The sequence below is a fragment of the Gekko japonicus genome, unplaced genomic scaffold (assembly GCF_001447785.1).
Source record: "Gekko japonicus isolate JY-2015 unplaced genomic scaffold, Gekko_japonicus_V1.1 scaffold815, whole genome shotgun sequence".
Classification (NCBI taxonomy): Eukaryota; Metazoa; Chordata; class Lepidosauria; order Squamata; family Gekkonidae; genus Gekko; species Gekko japonicus.
The window spans coordinates 260,636-280,155 of NW_015161974.1; the positions used below are offsets into that span (position 1 = coordinate 260,636).

The following is a 19,520-nucleotide window of genomic DNA, read 5'->3' on the forward strand; positions in this document are numbered from 1 at the left end:
CTCAACTTCTCTCAGTGAATGGCCCCTCCTTCCTGCAAAGAATGAGGAAGTGGCTTGCGCATGTCTGATCAAGCATTCTGCACTGTGTTAGCTTCACTTTCTTACTTTCTTTTTCCACACTCCCTGTGAATCTCCCTGAGGTTGTCTGAGTCAAACACGCTTTGTACTGCATTTGACACACCCAAATGTACTGCATTGATTTGGTTTTTCTGGCACTACAATACTGTGAAGAAAGGTCCAAACTTTCAGTGATTCTGCACACTGAACTTTGGCTTCTAGAAAGCCATCAATTACTCTTGTGTAATCTGTTGGAATTGAAGGACTTTGCACGGTATCTGAGCATCAGACTTCAGAGGGGGACTATAGAGAGTCAAAGAGATAGATCCTGATCATCCTTCCCTTCCACTGCTCTGATACTATCCCTTTGATGTGTAGATTGCTACTCTCAGGGAATCTGCCTTCCAGCTTCGACACCTTCTCTCCACACTGTGCTAACCCTTCTCCATCTTGGCACCACGAGGGCAGGACATGCTTCCTGCATCTCTATCCATCCTAGATAGTTAGACTAGATTAGAATCCTACCTCTATGCTAATAAAGGACTCATATTAGTTTTGCAAAGATAGAGGCTCCGTGTGTAAGTTTGTTTTTTGTCAGCACACACAAACCAGATAGTCTTTGAGGAGGTTGCAAAGATAGAGGCTCTGTGTGTAAGTTTGTTTTTTGTCAGCACACACAAACCAGATAGTCTCTGCTGTGTTAGATGCCTTGAGCATTCTGCTAACTCAAATTGTCCTCCATAGTCTTTAAGAAGTGATCCTCCAAATGGCTCTCAGTGGTGCCACAGCACCTGACAAAAGGTTCCCAGGTGCCCTGGTGGGAGGCTTAAGGGTGGGGACATGGAGGGCAGCATCCCAAGTGGATTCCCCACCCCTCTAGGGGGATGGCATCCCCTATGAGTTGTGTTGAGCCTGTGGGCATATTTGGAATGTGCTTCAGCCCACCCTCCAAAACAGCTATAGTCTCCAGGGGAACTGATCTCTGTGGTCTGGAGATCATTTTTAATTCTGGGAGATCTCCAGGCCTCACCTGGAGGTTGGGAACCCTAGTATGTGGGTCAAATGAAAGAGCAGTAGAATGGGGAGGGGGCACAGCTGAATGGTAGAGCACTTGCTCTGGATGCAGAAGACCCCAGAATCAGAATCCAGCATCTCTAGTTAAAGGATCTCAGGAGACCTTTCAAATCAGGAACTCATAAGACTGAGCTAGATGGGGTAAGGGCCTGACTAAAAGAAACTTCACCTGTTCCTGGAATGTCCACTAATCAGTTCAGACCAGATGAGAGAAGGGACTGTTGATCCTTCACTGCCATCCAGTGGTACAAATCGTAATAACAGCTTTGAGGAGGTTGCAAACAACAAGAGATGTTAAATACACCATGTGCTCATTCACATTCATGGGTTCTTCCAAATGGAATGTATCGAAACAGCAGACCTGACCTCCCCATCCACTCGTCTGTGATATCACAATACTTATGTGAGTGCATGGAAGTTTTAAACATGGAGCCAACAGCAACTCCACGCAGCAGTTTAAGGTAGAGGAACCGGCACACAAAGGGAAGGCATTCAGCAATTCTGTGCACGCACCCCAGTCACAAGGGGGGAAAGGCTTGTGTGAGTCCAGGAGGCAGAAAACTCCCATGGAACATCTGCTTCAAAATTCTTATCTCATTGCTCAACAAACTTCAACTTCAGAATTTGTAAATTGGCCCTCAGGCCAAACCAGACACTCAATTGGATTTCTGTGTTTGGAGCTCACTGCAGTCTGGGGCAACTAGTGTGAAAAGATTGTGGAGGAGAAGGCTTAACCCTCCCTCCTCACATGCTGCGATCCTAATCTGAAAATTAAGTTTACAAAAAATGTTGGGAGCTTCAACCATGAAAGTTTCAGCATGTATCTAGTATAGCTCTAGTTCCAGCTCTTGCCAATCTAGCAGTTCAAAAGCAAGAAATTGCAAGTAGATAAATAGGTACCACTTCGGTGGGAAGGTAACAGCGTTCCGTGCGCCTTGGTGTTTAGTCATGCCGGCCACATGACCACCAAAACGTCTTCGGACAGCGCTGGCTCTTCGGCTTTGATACGGAGATGAGCACCGCAACCCTAGAGTCGGATTCGACTGGCTTTCGAGCAAGGGAACCTTTACCTTTTACTGTAATATCAATACAAATCAGTAGTGTGCCTGGGCAAATAAGCCTTGAGGCAAGTGTGGAAATACATTCAAGGCTGGCACTTCTATTATCAACCCTGGTGGGTTCCAGTAACTATAGGGACATGTCACGATGAGAACTTTAATGAGGTAAGTAAACAGGGAAGCTTCAACTCCCATGGCAGCACTGGGACTCTCTCAGTTTGTATCAGCTCCCACGTACCAAGCAGGCCACACACTGGATTTGACTTTTGGGGTGGGGATAAATGTGGACCTGGATGCCATCAGTGCAGTGCCATAGTCAGACCACTTTGCCCTGAAGGCTCATCTGGGTATCCCAACTCCTCCTTGTTTGGGTGGCAAGCTCGCCCGTGGAGAATGATGGATCCAATTTGTCCCCAGAATGCTCTGCGGAATCCGATGCCCCCAGCGATTCATTAGATGGGCTGGCAGAAGATTAGCATAGCCAACTCTCTGGAGTCATCAACAAAATCACTTCCTGACATGCTGTTTGCTCCCGTCCCTAACTAGTTCCTTGGTATACCATGGAACTATGGAGGATGAAATGAGGTTGACAGGACCCTGGCTGTTGTGAAGCCCACCACTTGCCTTCTGTCATGGCTGGTGAAAGTTGGCGGTAATGGAATATGGGTTCCCCTGGCAGAGATTATCAACTTTTCCCTAAGTTCAGGGACTTTTCCAGGGACTTTAAAGGAAGCAGTAGTGAGACCGCTCTTTAAAAAAAAAACACCCTGCTGATCCAGCCAACTACTGCCCAGTGTCGAATATTCTGTTTCTGGGTAAGGTAGTTCCTGGATGACTCCTTTATCCTCGATCTAATCCAGTCCGGCTTTCACCCTGGCTATGGGACAGAGACAGCACTGGACGCCCTCACAGATGACCTCCAGAAACACCTGGACCAAGGCGGATCAGCGCAGCCGTTACTACTCAATCTGACAGCAGAGTTTGACAAGGTCAATTATGATCTTATGATCCACTGCCTCACTGATGTGGGGATATGGGGGACCATCTTGCAGTGGCCCATCTCCTGGGGACAGAGGGTGGCACTTGGGGAGAGGGTTTCACCATGTTACCCTTTGGTATGCGGCATCCCTCACGGGGTGATCCTCTCCCTTATGTTATTTAACATCTATATGTGCCGCTTTGCCCAACTGGTCCAGGGGTTGTGGTTGGGACTGGGTTGTCATCAGTATGCTGATGACACTCAGCTGTATCTATTGATGGATGACTGACCAGATGCCACCTCAGATGTTTTGGCTGGGGCTCTGGAGACCGTGGCTGGATGGTTGAAGCAGAGTCAACTGAAACTAAACCCATCAAAGATGGAAGTCCTGTGCCCGAGCCATGTGCGGGGGGAGGCTGGGAATCCCAACCCATGATGGAATGTCATTAATGCCAACACTGATGGTGAGGAGTTTGGGTGTGATTTTGGATGCCTTGCTTTCTATGGAGGCCCAAATCACAAATGTTGCCAGATCAGCATTGTACCATCTTTGACAGGTCAGGCAACTGGTTCCCTGTCTCTGTCCTCATGACCTAGCCACAATGATTCATGCAATGGTCACCTCCCAGCTGGACTACTGTAACTCACTGTACATGGGGCTACCCCTGAGATTGATCTGCCCAGCCAGATCTCGAAAGAGCAGCTCTTGAAAGAGCTCTCTCAACCCAACCTACCTCACAGTGTGTCTGTTGTGGGGAGGAGAAGGGAAAGGAGTTTGTAAGCCATTCTGAGACTCCGAGTGAAGGGCAGTGTATAAACCCAATCTCCTCCTCCTCCTCCTCCTCTTCTTCCGAAGTAGTAGCTAATGTGGTACAGCCATGGGCTAATACGGTTTCTCAAAGCAAGGAGCAGGGCCGTGTTAGCCCATGGCTGGGCCCCTAGGCTTTCCGGTATTTTGTGGCCCCTCTGGCACTTCAGTCTTTCACTGCACTACAGCTGACAGCCTGACCCTGGTATGGTAGGTACTAGACCACAGTACATAGCCCAGTATCTATTTTGAGGGTCTCCTGAAGAATTCCATTCACAATTTTTAATATATCTTTTATTGAGCAAGTAAAACTCTTCAGGAAAGCAGATTTCGGGGGTATAATGGTTCAATACTGTAACTTTAATATTTTGAAGAGAATAAAATGTTTATTATTTATTAAAATATATATAATTTATGGATAACTGTTTTAATATGAGAGACAGTTTGTTTCACTGCAGTAAGGAAGCACTGATTATCTTATTAATAGAGGTTATATATTACAGGCTGTCTATGAAGAGAAAATAACAGTGCCTCAGCAAAAAAATAATAATTGATAGGCCCCCTACCACTGCAGGGTCCCTAGGCTTCAGCCTAGTCAGCCTTATGGATAATACAGCCCTGGCAAGGAGAGCCTCCTGTTCCAAGCCATGGCATATTGAGACATTAATTACCAATCCCTAAATTTCAAGAGCCTCTTGTACTTCCTGGCAGTGGCTGAATAATACATAACACAATTCAAAGCTGCAGTTGCACAATCTACCCTTCCCTGTTCAAAGTTCACCTCCTCACATGAGCAAGGAAGCGAAGTGCTCAAAGCATTCACCACGCAGTTGTCGTAAAAGTTCAGTGTGCTGTTGTTGATGTTTTCTGCTTCCTCATTGTCACCATGGAAGTCTTCGGCACCCTTCTGCTCCTTTCTTTCATGTTGTACCTTTTCTGGAAGACCACTCATTCCAAACAGCTCCCTCCAGGACCAAGACTTCTGCCATTGATTGGAAACTTGTTGCAGCTTGACATACGAAATCCTCTGAAGAGCTTTGATAAGGTAGGTCCCTTTCCCACTACCTTCAAACTTGTCACAGAGGAAGCAGATCAAGTGAGATCTAGGAATTTTTTCACAGTCATTCCAACTTACTGCCGCAGAATACGGGAAGGTGTATCTGGAATCTTTCTGCATAAGATTGAATGACTGCTTTCTCGATTTGGTTGGGGGACCTCAAAATGTTATAAAGAGCGTTTTTACCACCTGCTACAGTATTGCACATGAATCTGGTTCGAGGTAGTACCTAGGAATCTATCGCTGCCCATGTGGATCACTACTGTGACTTCTGTGTCTTCCACTTATCTGCTCCGAGTTCAGTGCTTTTGAAAAGCAGGGATTTCCCCCCAGCTTCCTCACAGCATCATGCTGCATTTGTGCACTTCTGGAGGTTTCCTTGGCTTATCTCCAGTCTTTCTCAAACCTGCTTTTCTCTGAAGTTTTGAGAAAGATTGTGGTAAAGCCTGGATGGCTGCTGTGTGGGTGGGAACATTTGGATTTTCTGGACCACATGGCAGCCACTTCCCCTGACCTTGTCCCTACAGCAGCCACTTCCTCCCAAACCACAGAAGGGCTTTTTAGCTTTATCATAGGTCCAATCTGCATTGGTCATTCACGCCACTGTGCCAACGATCTCACATCGTCTCACAAATTTCTATTTGCATTTCATGCATCTCCTACTGTTTCATCTCAGCATTGGCTGTCTGTATCATTTTATTGCAATTTAATGGTGACTTCCACTGTGCCAACGATCTCACATCGTCTCACAAATTTCTATTTGCATTTCATGCATCTCCTACTGTTTCATCTCAGCATTGGCTGTCTGTATCATTTTATTGCCATCTAATGGTGACTTCGAGGTCATAGTGACCTCTTGTCCCACCATGTTATTTGGATTTAGTTTTAAGGTGGTTTAATTGCTCCTCCCCACCCTCAAGCCATTGTGAGTGATAAGCAGACAACTGGAGCCTACCCCCCCCCATTTTTAAGGAGATACACAAATTGTCACAAAGGAAACTTTGTTGTTGTTGTTCAGTCTGACTCTTCGCGACCCCATGTTGTTGTTCAGTCTGACTCTTCGCGACCCCATGGACCAGCTCCCGCCAGGCCCTCCTGTCTTCTGCTGTCCTCTGAAGTTGGGTCAATTTCATGTTCGTTGCGTCGATGACACTGTCTAACCATCTCATCCTTTGCCGTCCCCGTCTTCTTTGACCTTCAATCTTTCCCAGCATCAGGGTCTTCTCCAGTGAGTGCTCCCTTCTCATTTGGTGGCCAAAGTATTTGAGCTTCAGTTTCATTATCTGGCCTTCCAGGGAACAGTCAGGGTTGATTTCTTTGAGGATTGACTGATTTGTTCTTCTTGCAGTCCAAGGGACTCTCAAGAGTCTCCTCCAGCACCATAGTTCAAAAGAATCTATTCTTCGGCGCTCGGCCTTCCTTATAGTCCAACTCTCACAGCCATACATGACTACTGGGAATACCATTGCTTTGACCATGCGGACTTTTGTTGGCAGGGTGATGTCTCTACTTTTTATCATGCTGTTTAGGTTCGCCATCGCTTTCCTCCCAAGGAGCAGGCGTCTTTTAATTTCATGACTGCTGTCACAGTCTGCGGTGATCTGGGATCCCAGGAACGTGAAGTCTGTCACTACTTCCACGACTTCCCCTTCTATTTGCCAAGGAGTGATGGGGCCGGATGCCATGATCTTAGTTTTTTTGATGTTGAGCTTCAAGCCCACTTTTGCGCTCTCCTCTTTTACCCTGAGCAAGAGGCTCTTTAGGTCCTCTTCACTTTCTGCCATTAGAGTGGTATCGTCTGCATATCTGAGGTTGTTGATCTTTTCCCCAGCAATCTTAATTCCCGCTTGTGATTCATCCAGGCCAGCATTTCGCATGATGTACTCTGCATATATATTAAATAAGCAAGGCGACAATATACATCCTTGTCGTACTCCTTTTCCTATGCTGAACCAATCAGTTGTTCCATATCCGGTTCTAACTGTCGCTTCTTGGCCCTTATACAGGTTTCTCAAGAGACATGTGAGGTGGTCTGGTACTCCCATCTCTTTAAGGACCTGCCATAGTTTGTTGTGATCCACACAGTCAAAAGCTTTAGCATAGTCAATGAAGCAGAAGTAGATATTTTTCTGGTACTCTCTTGCTTTCTCCATAATCCAGCGAATGTTGGCAATTTGATCTCTAGTTCCTCTACCTCTTCGAAACCCAGCTTGTACTTCTGGTAGTTCTCTATCCACGTACTGTTGAAGCCTAGCTTGTAGGATCTTGAGCATGACCTTGCTAGCGTGTGATATGAGTGCAATTGTGCGATAGTTTGAACATTCCTTGGCATTGCCCTTCTTTGGGATTGGAATGTATACTGACCTTTTCCAATCCTGTGGCCACTGTTGCGTTTTCCAAATTTGCTGGCAAATGGAGTGCAGAACTTTAACAGCATCATCTTCTAAGACTTTGAATAGCTCAGCTGGAATACCATCACCTCCACTAGCTTTGTTGTTAGTAATGCTTTCTAAGGCCCATTTAACTTCACATTCCAGGATGTCTGGCTCGAGGTCAGTGATTATACCGTCGTGGTTGTCAAGGACATCGAGGTCTTTCTTGTATAGTTCTTCTGTGTATTCTTGCCATCTTTTCCTAATCTCTTCTGCTTCTGTTAGGTCCCTACCGTTTTTGTCCTTTAATATGCCATAAACTTACTTCCAGAATAAAACCACCAGGCACAGAATAAATATGCGAATGAGATCTTTAAAAGTGCAATCACTTGCCCAGTGGTTCTAAAGTATAGACCTAAAGAGAAAAAATAAAATAAAATACTGAGCCAAATGGACGGCAAAGGAAGCTGGTGCCACAGCAGAATGAAACAGCTTTGCATAGCAAATGCAGATTGGGCCTTAATCAGCACTAGAATATCATTATATTGATACACCATTGTAACAATAGATGTAGGGGTTCTCTGAATTCCCAGCTTTCATTATTTTAAAAAGTCTCTAGCCTCTTCTGTTGCAGAGATATAAGGAAAAAGGCATATATTCACAAGGGAAAGCGCTAGAGGCTTACTTTTAAAAGGAAAACTGGGGATTCAAAGAACCTGCTACACCTATTGTTAAAATGATGTATCGATATAATGATATTCTGGTGCCAATTAAGAAACTGTCAAAGCCCTGGGAGCCCATGGGAGAGGGAATGGCCCCTTCCAGGGGAGTGGGGCAGGGAAATCTGCCATGTGGGAGCCCCACCGCTGCTGTGCTTTACCTGTAGCTGTCCCAGCAACAAGGAAACCACAAAACCCCATGTACCTTCTTCAGGTAGTGGCTTTTATCTCAGACAGGTTATGAATAGCCATGCGGGTTTTCAAAACAGAAATTTGTTTGTTTATTTATTGTTAACATTTTTACCCCGCCCTCCCCGCAGGGTACAAAATAATAAGAGATTATTAGCATCCTGTTTTCCAAATCAATATTTTGTTTTAAAAGGTGGGGATATTACCACCTTTCTTCAAATAACTGTACTCAAGTCTACTGTTGTATATAGATAAAACAGCACTCGAGCATAAGCTCTTGTTCCAGGGTTTCTGCTAACTACTTTTTAAAAAATTTCAGTTAGCACAAAAATATGGCCCTGTCTACAGTCTGCAAATGGGAGGAACTCTTATGGTGTTCGTTCACGGGTTTCCACTGGTGAAAGAGGTCCTTGTGACGAAAGGAATGGAATTTGCTGGAAGGGCACTCAACCCTGTCATAGAGGTCATCACTAAGAGAAAAGGTATAAGATCACTTCCAAGTTACAGTTTCCTTTGGTGTTATTTATCTGTTTCTTGTGAGAGTTACCCATTGCACTGAATAGCCTTTGCTATTCTGCTTCCATGGCACAAGCCAAAACTTAGGGGGCTTTCCAGATGATCAGATGCTTTTATCATAATGTTTAATTATGATCCCCCCCCCCAACAGAACATCATACTTGGAGTGCCATATGGTTGTGAAAAACTCACAGTGTTTTCATGACCCTTAAGCCTCCATTTTGTTGCCTTCTGTCGCCACTTTCCTTCACCTTTGAGTGCATAAACAGCTAGTCTTAGAGCTCTGCAAGCCTAGCGGTGGGGCTATTTGCAGTACAATGGGAGTTGAGTTAATGGAAGAATAGATAGGAGCCAGAACATCCTACCTGACCATATTATAGAGATGACGATGCAATAGTCAACCACAAACTCAGACAAGGCCCTTTGCAGAATGGAAGCCTCAAGAGGAAACAGGCGCAATCACACACAGAAGGCTCTTAAATACCAAATTGCACCGGTGCCTGACAACATATAATGTACTTAATAGTATTATAGTAGCAAACCTTTCTTAACGTTATGAACAGAAGGAGGGGAGTTAATATTTCCCCATTATCTAACAAAGTAGTAACAGATGCTTCCCCACTCCTTCACCCCTTATATGCATGGAAATGGTTCATTCAGGCAGCAAGCTGAAACTCATGTCTATTCTTTATATTTTTATTCTGACCTGACAGGAATAATTTATCCATAGTATTACAATCTAAGTAAAGTTCTCTTATGCACCTTTGTCCTGCTGCATTCCTTTCTCACAAGTCACAATGGCCTCAACTTTAATGAATAAAGTACACATGTTTTATATTCATTTTCCTTTGCTTAATCCCTTGTTATGCAACAGAGTGCCTCTCAAAACCTGCTCCTCTGACTTCTGGTTTATGGACCAGTGATTGCGAATGTTCTCCCAGGACTGTGGGGGAACGATCCACACACCAGCGGGTTGGAGGTGCGCTACCTCAAGTAGCGCCCCCACGGAGCCTTTGGGATAGGCTCCAGGCCAGAGGGCTTTTGAGGGGTAGCCTCTTCGATGGCGTAAAGCCGGAGAATTGAGGCTCCCTTCTGCCCTGACAGTCCAGCTACTGCATGGCCTTCAGGCACAAGCTGGTTTGACCGAGACAAGCGCTGGAGATCGAGCGGAACAGTGTTGAAGCAAGCGAGGTCACAGAAACTGACCGACAATGAATGTGAGTTCAAACTAAGTGGACGACTATAAAAAGCAAATTACCCCCCCCCCACGGGAAAGCGGATCACAAAGAGGGACGCCTCTTATGCGAAAAGACTGATAAGCGAGACAAAGGGGGAAGGGGGAGGAAAAACAGTGAGTGTGTTTTGAGAGGCTTATTTGATTGCTGACAGCGTGGGAGTGATCTTTAGAGTCGGAGGGAAGCGTCAGAAACTGTAAACAAATCGTAAAAAATGGCAGCCGTGCAAAGAAGGCTGAAAACGAAACCACCTGGCAGCCAGAGCCCAAAACCGGAGGAGGAACAGATGTCATGAAAATGCTAGCGGATATGCTCAAGCCAGTGATGGAGCAACTCAATGGTATTAACCAGCTACTGACTGTAATGAATAAAAACTTTGCATCTCAGCAGCTCCAACTGAAAGAAACGGAGAAGGTGGAGCAGGCAGCTGGGAAAATTAAGGAGTTGGACACCACAAGCAAGAAAATGAAGAAAAGGATGGGAGATGTGAAAACAAAGCAAAATCTACAAGAAAACCGTTTGTTACAGCTGCAGATGGAAAGAGCTAACATGATTCTCAGATTCCAGGGAGTTCCTGAGGCAGAGAAGGAGGATCTGAGGAAGATACTTAGCGAGATCATCGCTCCAACAATAGGCTTAACAGCGGGTGAACTGGTAAAAGAGATGGAGATGGCTTACAGGACTTACTCCAATTATATTTTAAAAAATAGCCTGCCTGGAGAAATTGTGGTCAGATTCTCAAGAAGACAGACCAAAGATGCTATTTTAAAGGCAACATCAGCAACTCCACTGAAAATGGGAAATGTAATCATTAAAACTCTAAAAGACATTCCATTTGAAATTCGTCAAAAGAGGAAAAACTATAAGGACTTAATTTCTTTTCTTCAAACTAATGGAATTTCGTATAGGTGGGCGATCCTGGAGGGTGCCATCTTCAAGATCAACAATAAAAGAGAAAAGATTGATTCCACCTTTAAAGCCAAAGAGGAAGAAACGAAATCAAGTGACTCTGCCACCTCTGGAACGGAGGAGGACTCTGCTGTGGAAACCGGTGCAGAGGCAGCCAGAGTAGTATATGACTTTAGAGACCGAAAACCAAAGTAAAGGCAGAAGGACTCGGAAAATGGCCTTTTGAAGCAAAGAATAAGTTGATCAGAAAGCTCTCTCATAACAACTAACAAATTAACATGTTAACACTGAAGCTGAGACAAACAAGAACTCTACAAGTATATTGTTTTATTTACACTTATATTACTAACACTTTCATTAACAGGGATAAGATCTCCTCCTCATGGGGTTTTAGAATAGTGTGTTTACCTTTTCTTTGTCCCTAGATGTAGTCCCTTTCCTCCATATTTTCTTTGTAGTTTGTAGTGTATTGCAAAAATAAAAATATCCCTCCGGGGATTAAAAAAACAACACCCTGCTCCCCCCAAAAAAACTTGCCCTCTTTCCCCTTATTTGGAGGTCTTTCCACATGAGGGGACACGCTTTAGTCACACTTTAGCCACCCAATCAGGTAACTGTCCACACAGTACTCGCCCAAATTCCCCACCTCTCTTCAAATGTTGTGTTTCTAGTCTTTGACTGGTTCTGCATCTGGCATTTGCTCCACATTTTCTCAGCACTGAGGGAAAGGTGCAGCTTAAAATCACATTCAAATACCCCGAGCCAACGCCTACTGACTGCAAAGTCACCCGAATGGCCATAAATCTATGCAGAAGGTACGATAAAATCTGATGATCAAGAAAGTGAAAGCAGCATGCAGTATAGAGGGTACCATAAAACCCAATGATCAAAAACAAAGAGAGTTATCCCATTAATAAAGGAGATAACACATATACGTATCTAGAGCAATTTAGCATTTCGCAATTCCAGGCATGCTGAGATGCCCGGCTCAAACTACACATCCAGGGAAACGTTTATCACCACTTTGGGGTCAGGAAGCAATTTCATCCAGGCCAATTTGGCCAGGGATCCTGGAGGGGTTTTTTTGTTGTTGGCCCTCTTCTGAGCATACAGCAGGGGGTCACTGGGGGTGTGGGAGTGAGGTAATTGTGAATTCCCTACATAGTGCAGGGGGTTGGACTAGACAACCCTGGAGGTACCTTCCAACTCTATGATTCTACAGCTAATTTCTTCAGCCAGTATCAGCCGCCTGCCCCGTCAAGCCGTGCGATGAGAATTGATAGTCATTCATTCACAGTTTGAGAATGGGAACAGAAAGGGAGGGTGGAGCTGGTGAGGTCACAGGACCGGCGATTCAGAAGGCACAGGAGGGACTGGCTACTGACGGGCAGGGTGCGGCGTGGTGCACACCGGACTTTGCTCTTCAACGCTCCCAATCCCCACCCCACCCAAACCCCATGCCCCAACAAGTCTTGACTTCTCCAAGCCAAACAGCAGAATTGATGGGAGGAAAGGAGGGTGGAGCTGGCAAACAGGAAGGGAGGGCTGCACTGGTGAGGGCGGAGGGAACTGGTGAGGTGCACGATACACAAATGGTGTACAATACACAAATATTTAAAAAACAGTTTTCTGGCATGGAGACTTGGAGGGGCGTGGCTGTAAAGTGAGGGGGCATGGCCCAGCAATGTCCCACCATAGCTACAGACCCACCCACACCTAACACGTATCACAGTAACTGTGGAAAGCACAGCAACTCCAAAGAATTTTATGCAGATCATAGAATTCAGCTTCCTGATTACCTTAGTTGCCACTTAAAAAAAAAAATCCATCCTTCTGTGATGATGCGACCATAATGAAAAGTGAACCGGGAAATATGTGGCAAATCTGAGAAGCAGATAAAATGCACAGCGGACAAAGAGTGGAAAGCAATACACTGAATTAATTTTGCAAAATAAGGGAGACTAGGGCTGATTTTGGCAGACAGTGTTAGAGAGTAGCAGTGTTGGTCTGCAGTAGAAGAGCTAGATTCGCATCCAGTAGTTGACTAATGATGCCGTTTTGACTCTTGAAATCTTGTCCCCCCAAAAAAAAGTCTTGTTGGTTTCTAAGATGCTACTTCTAGACTCACTTGCTCTGATTTTTGCAGAATTCTGATTTCCTTGGGCAGAACCGACTGAAGGATGCCAAGGCAAAGAAGATTTGTCTGGCTTCCCCTGATGACTTGACCTAGGAAGTGGCAGACCATTTAAGGTGCAGAGCAAGGATTTTAAGAGGCTTTGTTTGGTGAGCCAGTTTGGTGTAGTGATTAAGTGCGTGGACTCTAATCTAGGAGAACTGGGTTTGATTTCCCACTCCTCCACTTGCACCTGCTGGATGACCTTGGGCAAGCCGTAGTTCTGACGCAGCTGTCCTTGAAAAAGAGCAGTTTCTGTCAAGAGTTCTCTCTGCCCCACCTACCTCACAGGGTGTCTGTTGTGGGGAGGGGAAGGGAAAGGAGTTTGTAAGCTGCTCTGAGACTCCTTTGGGTAGTGAAGGCCATCCAATCTCTCTTCTCTGTTCCTTCTCCTTCATCTTCTCCTTCTTGTTCTTGATATTTCCTATTGTGTATTCCTGCAGGTTTAATTTCTGTGCCCTACGGAAAAGCATGGAAAGAGCAGCGAAGATTTTCACTGACAGTTCTCAGGAATTTTGGGCTGGGCAAGAAATCGGTGGAGGAGAGGATCCTGGATGAGGCCACTTACCTGCTGCAAAGCTTTGAGGAAAGAAAGAGTGAGTAACACAGTTGAGAGGGTGCTGATCTGTGGGATTCCCCTCCACACACACTCCACATTTTCAGCAAAGGAGGAAGCGGGTTTGGCCAGGTCCCAGCCCAGCATTCTGACGGAATCCCAAAATACCCCAAAGCTAAGGAATGACAGGACAAATCATTGCCTTCTAGAAGGATTCTGCTGTTCATAAATCATGGCTTGTAGAGAGAGTGCATGAGGCAATTCACTACCCTTTCTTCTCTTGTTTCATGCAACAGGGGAGCCTTTTGATCCCTTCTGTCTTGTCAACCACGCCGTGACCAACATTATCTCCACGCTTCTTTTTGGGAAGCGTTTCGGATATGACGATGACTCCCTGAAAAATGTCTTAGACCTGGTGCATGAGAATATGAAATTGGCTGCTGGATTCTGGGCACAGGTAGCTGAGGATGGGACTGAATGTTTCATATCATCCATTAATTTTATATATATTTTTTCCAATTGCACAATACATCTGTTTAGGGCTGCAGCTCGGCAGAGGGGAGAAAAGCTGTGCCAACCTTCCCTAACTTTCGGCTGAAAATCACTCCCCTCCAGCTGCATTTACCCTAGATGGAAGACTTGCCAACATTCCCCTGTAAATCTTAATGCACTTGTATTATGTAAAGGTTGGTAACAGGGATCTACATGCAGAGTGCAGTTCCAGCCAGTTTATGGCAGATATTTGTGGCCAGCAGGTGGGACACTCTGCCAGTTTACACTTCTGCCTTCCAGCCAATTAGATCCTTCTCTGGTTTTGAATTATTTGAATAATTGAAGATTAACGTTTTGAATACTGTATGGCAGATAGGGCACCCAGTGCTGAAGGGCCTGTTTTCATTTCATTTGGATGTCTCACCTGACTTATCTTTTGAGGCTTTGTAACAGGAGCAGCACTGGGAAGAGGCTGAAGTTCCATTTCACCCCACTGTAGCATGTGTATTTTTGTTAACTGAGAGAACATGATTCACTATTGATATCATTGCTCATGGGCGAACAAGTTTCAGTAGACTTGGGGGCCATCCTTCTCTGCAGATGCTAGTTTGGGGCCAGAGGAGGTGTTGCAACATAATCTAGCTTCCTAGCAAATGGCCAAGACCTCCTAAACAGTGGAGCCCCCAGAGAAAAATCCAGGAACCCTAGTTAAGCCAAATTCAAGCTTTAGCTAGGGATAAGTGAGTGTTCTCCAGTCCCTCTTCATTTTTCTCTGTTCTTCCACTCCCTCTCTCTCCCAGTGCATTCTATCTATATATCTAATTCTCAAGTCGCCCCCTGGTGTGTGGATACTTAAATCCGCACATCGGGGGGACCAGGGGGGGAGGGAGAGGTTTGTGCGCACGTGGGGCGGTCCCCACGTGTGCACAAAAATCCTAAACCTGGAAAATAACACCGGGGGATGTTTAAATCCCCCCAAAACTCACAGAGTGTCCCCTGCGCATGTGCAGGGAATGCTTTGCTTTACTTTTGGGAGGATTTAAGTATCCCCCCTATAGTTTTTTTTACAGCTTTTAGATTTTTCTGCACATCTGGGGATTGCCCCAAATGTGCAGGAAAATCTCCCTGCCCCCCAGGTGCCCCCGATGTGTGGAGCGAGGGCTGAGCGGCATGCCCCTCGGTGCATGCTTCGGGGCTGGGGGGAACCAGCAGCGAGAGCCAAACGGCACGCCGCCCGGCCCTCGCTTTGGGGGCGGGGGGGAACGGCGAGGAGCCGGGGGGAGGCAAGGGGGAGGAAAGGCAAGGGGGGGTGGAGGAGACAGGGGAACCAGCGGGATGGGGGGTACTTACCTCCTCCTCCTGCTTCCTCTGCCTCCCCCCCGCGAGTATCGCGGGCCCTGCCCCTTGTCTATAGTATTTCCCAGAATATCTGAAATTGACCATTTAAGTTCTGGGAATTTCAGTTTCCAAAATGTACTGGAGAACAGAGGACCTTGAAGATTAAAGAAAAGCAGAGGAATGATACTACAAGAATTGTCTCACCTTTTGACCGCACCCCACTTCTACCTGTCACTATGGCAGGTAACATGGAGAGAGGACATTCTTTTCAGGTTAGGATTTATCCTCTGAACCAAAGTGACAGCCTACAACAACTTTCAGAGTTACCCAAGTGGGTTCAGAAGAAAGCAAAGAACATAGTCAGGGCAGGGCCAGTTTTAAGGTTTTGGAGGGTCCTGGGCAAAAAGCCCAGACCTCCCCATGACCATCAGCAGGCCCTCTTCCGGCCCACCCACTCATGGGCCCCTATCTATTTATGCATCCTTCCCTGACCCTCTCACAAATTTTCCCACCACCTACAGTCTCAGTCACCCACACTGCTTGCACACCCTTTCCTCAACAGTGCTGGGCAGTGGGTGCAGCTGTACCATTGCTATGACCACCAGGAACACTGCTGCTGTGTGCACCACTCAAATACCCTTCCTCGGCAGAGTGAGGCAACCTATGCAGCCGGGAACATGGGCCACAAGGCACCTGCAAGCAGGCAGGGGAAGGCCAGGAGTGAAGGCATCAGGAGATGTGTGGGTAGGGAGTCAGCAGCCGTGGGTCCTGACAGAAGCCCTGGGCCCTAGAAACTGCCCCACTTCTGGGTATACTGACACTGGGCTTGATCAGGGGTGTGGAAAACAATCTTCATGCTGAAACTTTGAAGAAACTACCATGCTTCGCTCAAAGAAGTGAACATTGAGTAGGGAGGTGATAGCACTCTATAGATATCTGAAGGGCAGTTGCATGGAAGAGGATGATTGACTTGTTTTCTGTTGCTTCAGAGGGCCTGATTAGATCTTGTAGGCTTCATTTGCTAGAAAGTAAACTTGAGTTGAATAGAAGGAGGAGGAGGAGGAGATTGGAATTATTCCCCACCCTTCACTATCTGAAGGAGTCTCAGAACAGCTTACAATCTCCTTTCCCTTCCCCTTCCCACATCAGAGGCCCTATGAGGTAGGTGGGGCTGAGAAAGCTCTTTCGAGAACTGCTCATGAGAGAACAGCTCTGAGAGAACATCACTGACCCAAGGTCATACCAGCAGCTGCATCTGGAGGAGTAGGGAATCGAACCCAGTTCTCCCAGATAAGAGTCTGCACTCCTAACCACTACACCAAACTGGAGAAGCTTCCCAATATTAAGGGCAGTTTAGTAATGTATCCTTCACTTGCCTAGGAGGATGGTGAAGGTCTCTGTGGAGGGGAGCCCAAGTAGTTGGTTGGAGAGCTACCTGTCCAGAATCCTGTATTTTTGGGTTTTTTGCACTGAGCAGGGGGTTGGCCTATAAAACCGTTTTCCAACTCTATGGCCAAGTTCAGACTGGCCGTTTGGCCCGGCAGCGAAATGTTTCAGGAGCGTTTCAGTAGCGGATTAAAGGGGCGGGTTCACACAGGCACATCTGTCAGGCATCCCCCAGCTGTACTCAAGCCATCTTGTGCCGCTTCCCTCCCGAGTTTAAAAAGTACCAGGTGAAAGTGGTAGCAAACCGTGTGTAGAGCGGGTTGATTTCAGTTCCCTGATGTGTGAATGCAAGCGCTGCTAAGGCGGGAACAACCCGCAGTAGTTGATAATAGGTGCTGGCTGGATTTGAGATTGTGTTTTATATTTTAATTGTTGTTTTTTATAATCTTTTTTCTTTTCATGACCCTTCTGTACTACTTGTGTTTTGGCCGTACTCATTGCTTCTTCCAAATCTTCTCTGTCTTCTCTATCTTCTCCTTCTTCCTCTTCTTCTGTATCATCCTCTTAGTCAGATTGCCTTTGCCATCCTAAATCTTCGCCTTCTCTCTCTAGAAAATTTTCTAATTTAAAGATGGAATCTATTTTATGTCTCTTCATTTTGTATATAAATAGGAGTCCTTCTGGAATTTGCCATCTATACTGTATCCCATTTTTCCTTAATAAGTTAGCTAATATGGTATAGTTTTGACGTCTCTCTCGTACGCGCCATGGGATATGTTTTAAGATCGTTATTTCTTCTCCCGCTATTATCAGTTTTTTTGTTTGCTTCCTGCAATATTTGATCTCATTGCTTTTTTGTAAAATTTTATATGTACCTCTCTTGGAGTTTTATGTCTTCTTGCATATGCTGAGTTTCTTCTATAGATGGCCTCCACATCTTCAGTTATTTCTTTTTCACTTCCCACGTTAAACTGTTCTGTGATGTTTTGAATTAATTCTTTTTTAAAGTTTTTGTCTATTTTTTCAGATATATTTTGGAATCTAAGAATAGTTCCTGCCTTTTCCATCTCTAATAAAATTAATGATTCTTCAATTTTGTTGGTTTTTGATTTTGTCCTGTATATCTTGATCTATATCTTCAACTTTTTCTTCTAAGTCGTTTGTACACCTTGTTAGTTTTTTAAATTTCTAGTTTAATTTCCTCAGTATCATTTTTAATTGTGTTGCGATTTGCTCTAATTTGTTTTGTATTGGTTCTAATTCTTTTTTATATCATCTGCGTTTTGCTGTGCAGCCTGTTGAAGAATATTTTGTATGATATTTTGCAACTCCACCGTTGTAACATTGTTTTAAATTGTGATAGTCCTGCTATCTGGCTAGGGGATGCTGTAGATGTTTTCCTGCTTGCTCCAGATGCCATAATTTATATTAATCATATTGGTTAAACAATTTGATTTATTAATTTAATAATTAAGCAACTTTCATATCACTTAACTAGTATCGTTATTCAATGTGAAGAGCTATTCCCTCAGAATCGTTAAATAGTATTAATAACTTTAATTTTGTTTTTAATTAATTTATCTTTTATTTCACAGCTATTAATTGATCTAATCTTTTTTTCAATTTATATTAGATGTCAAAAATATCAACTAAGCCCTATAACAGGTATTTAATAGGTTTTATTAATTTATTTACTACTTGGTTAATTAATTTGATAATTAATTAATTTTTGGTTTACCATTACTTAATCTATATTAAAGTTAACTAATCTAGGGAGTCACTTGTTAGCCATTAATTTTGTACTTTATATCAATTTTATGTCTACTTTTATATCAGTATCCTTTCCTGTTTCCTAACTTTGATCTTGTTAGTCTTTTAGATAATGGTTCCACCTGGAAATCCCTTCTCACCCTTCTCCCCCCCTTTTGTTTGATCACAGCAGCGTAACCCAAGGAGGCAAGTTTCTCTCACTATTGAACAATTATAGGGTCTATTCCACCCAGACGATTTTGTTCCACTGTGTGGCTTCTCTGCATTCACTGTGCTTTAATTCCAGTCCTTTGGCTTCTTTCGTCCTTTCACTCCTCTTTGCGTCCCTCCTGGAGAGCTTCTTGTCACATTACATTACGTCAGCCACGTAATCTTTTCTCCCCTCGGCTCTGCTCTGCCTCCGCTCCAGTGTTCTGCAGTGTCACCTTCCTAGCTTGATTGGATTCAGCTGTTTTCAGTTTCCTTAAAGCGACAGAGGAGAATCATTCAGATAATCAATGTTTTACATTTCTTTCTACTTCTACTTCTGTTTCCCCCCCTCCTAATAACTTTCTTTTCTACTATATGAGCTTCTTATGTTGATAGCCGCTTTTTAAATCAGAGTTAGCTCAAGACTGTTTCTTATCTCCCGCTGCCACTTTCTGTTGCTTAATTGATTTAATACCCTATTACCCCCCCCACTCAAACTGTAAAGAAAATAAACTTAGCTTTGGTTGTGCTGATTATGCTGGTTTTCTTTCACGTTTATTTTTCTCCTTCCATTTGACCTTCTGGGCTCATTTTACAAACAGCAAAGTGAGAAAAATCTTTGCTGACTTCATCTTCATTCCTG

The 19,520-nt window shown here is 44.7% G+C and overlaps 1 protein-coding gene across 1 annotated transcript in view; it reads left to right on the top strand.

Moving 5' to 3' along the window:
• Positions 1 to 12,646: 12,646 nt before the first annotated feature.
• The window catches only part of LOC107126184 (cytochrome P450 2J2-like), a 16,316-nt gene continuing 9,442 nt past the window's right edge, over positions 12,647 to 19,520 (top strand). Inside the window, exons 1-4 of the mRNA XM_015429709.1 lie at positions 12,647 to 12,704; positions 13,590 to 13,742; positions 13,999 to 14,159; positions 18,552 to 18,583. Coding sequence (XP_015285195.1) covers positions 12,647 to 12,704; positions 13,590 to 13,742; positions 13,999 to 14,159; positions 18,552 to 18,583 — 404 coding nt within the window. The remainder of the gene's footprint in view (positions 12,705 to 13,589; positions 13,743 to 13,998; positions 14,160 to 18,551; positions 18,584 to 19,520) is intronic.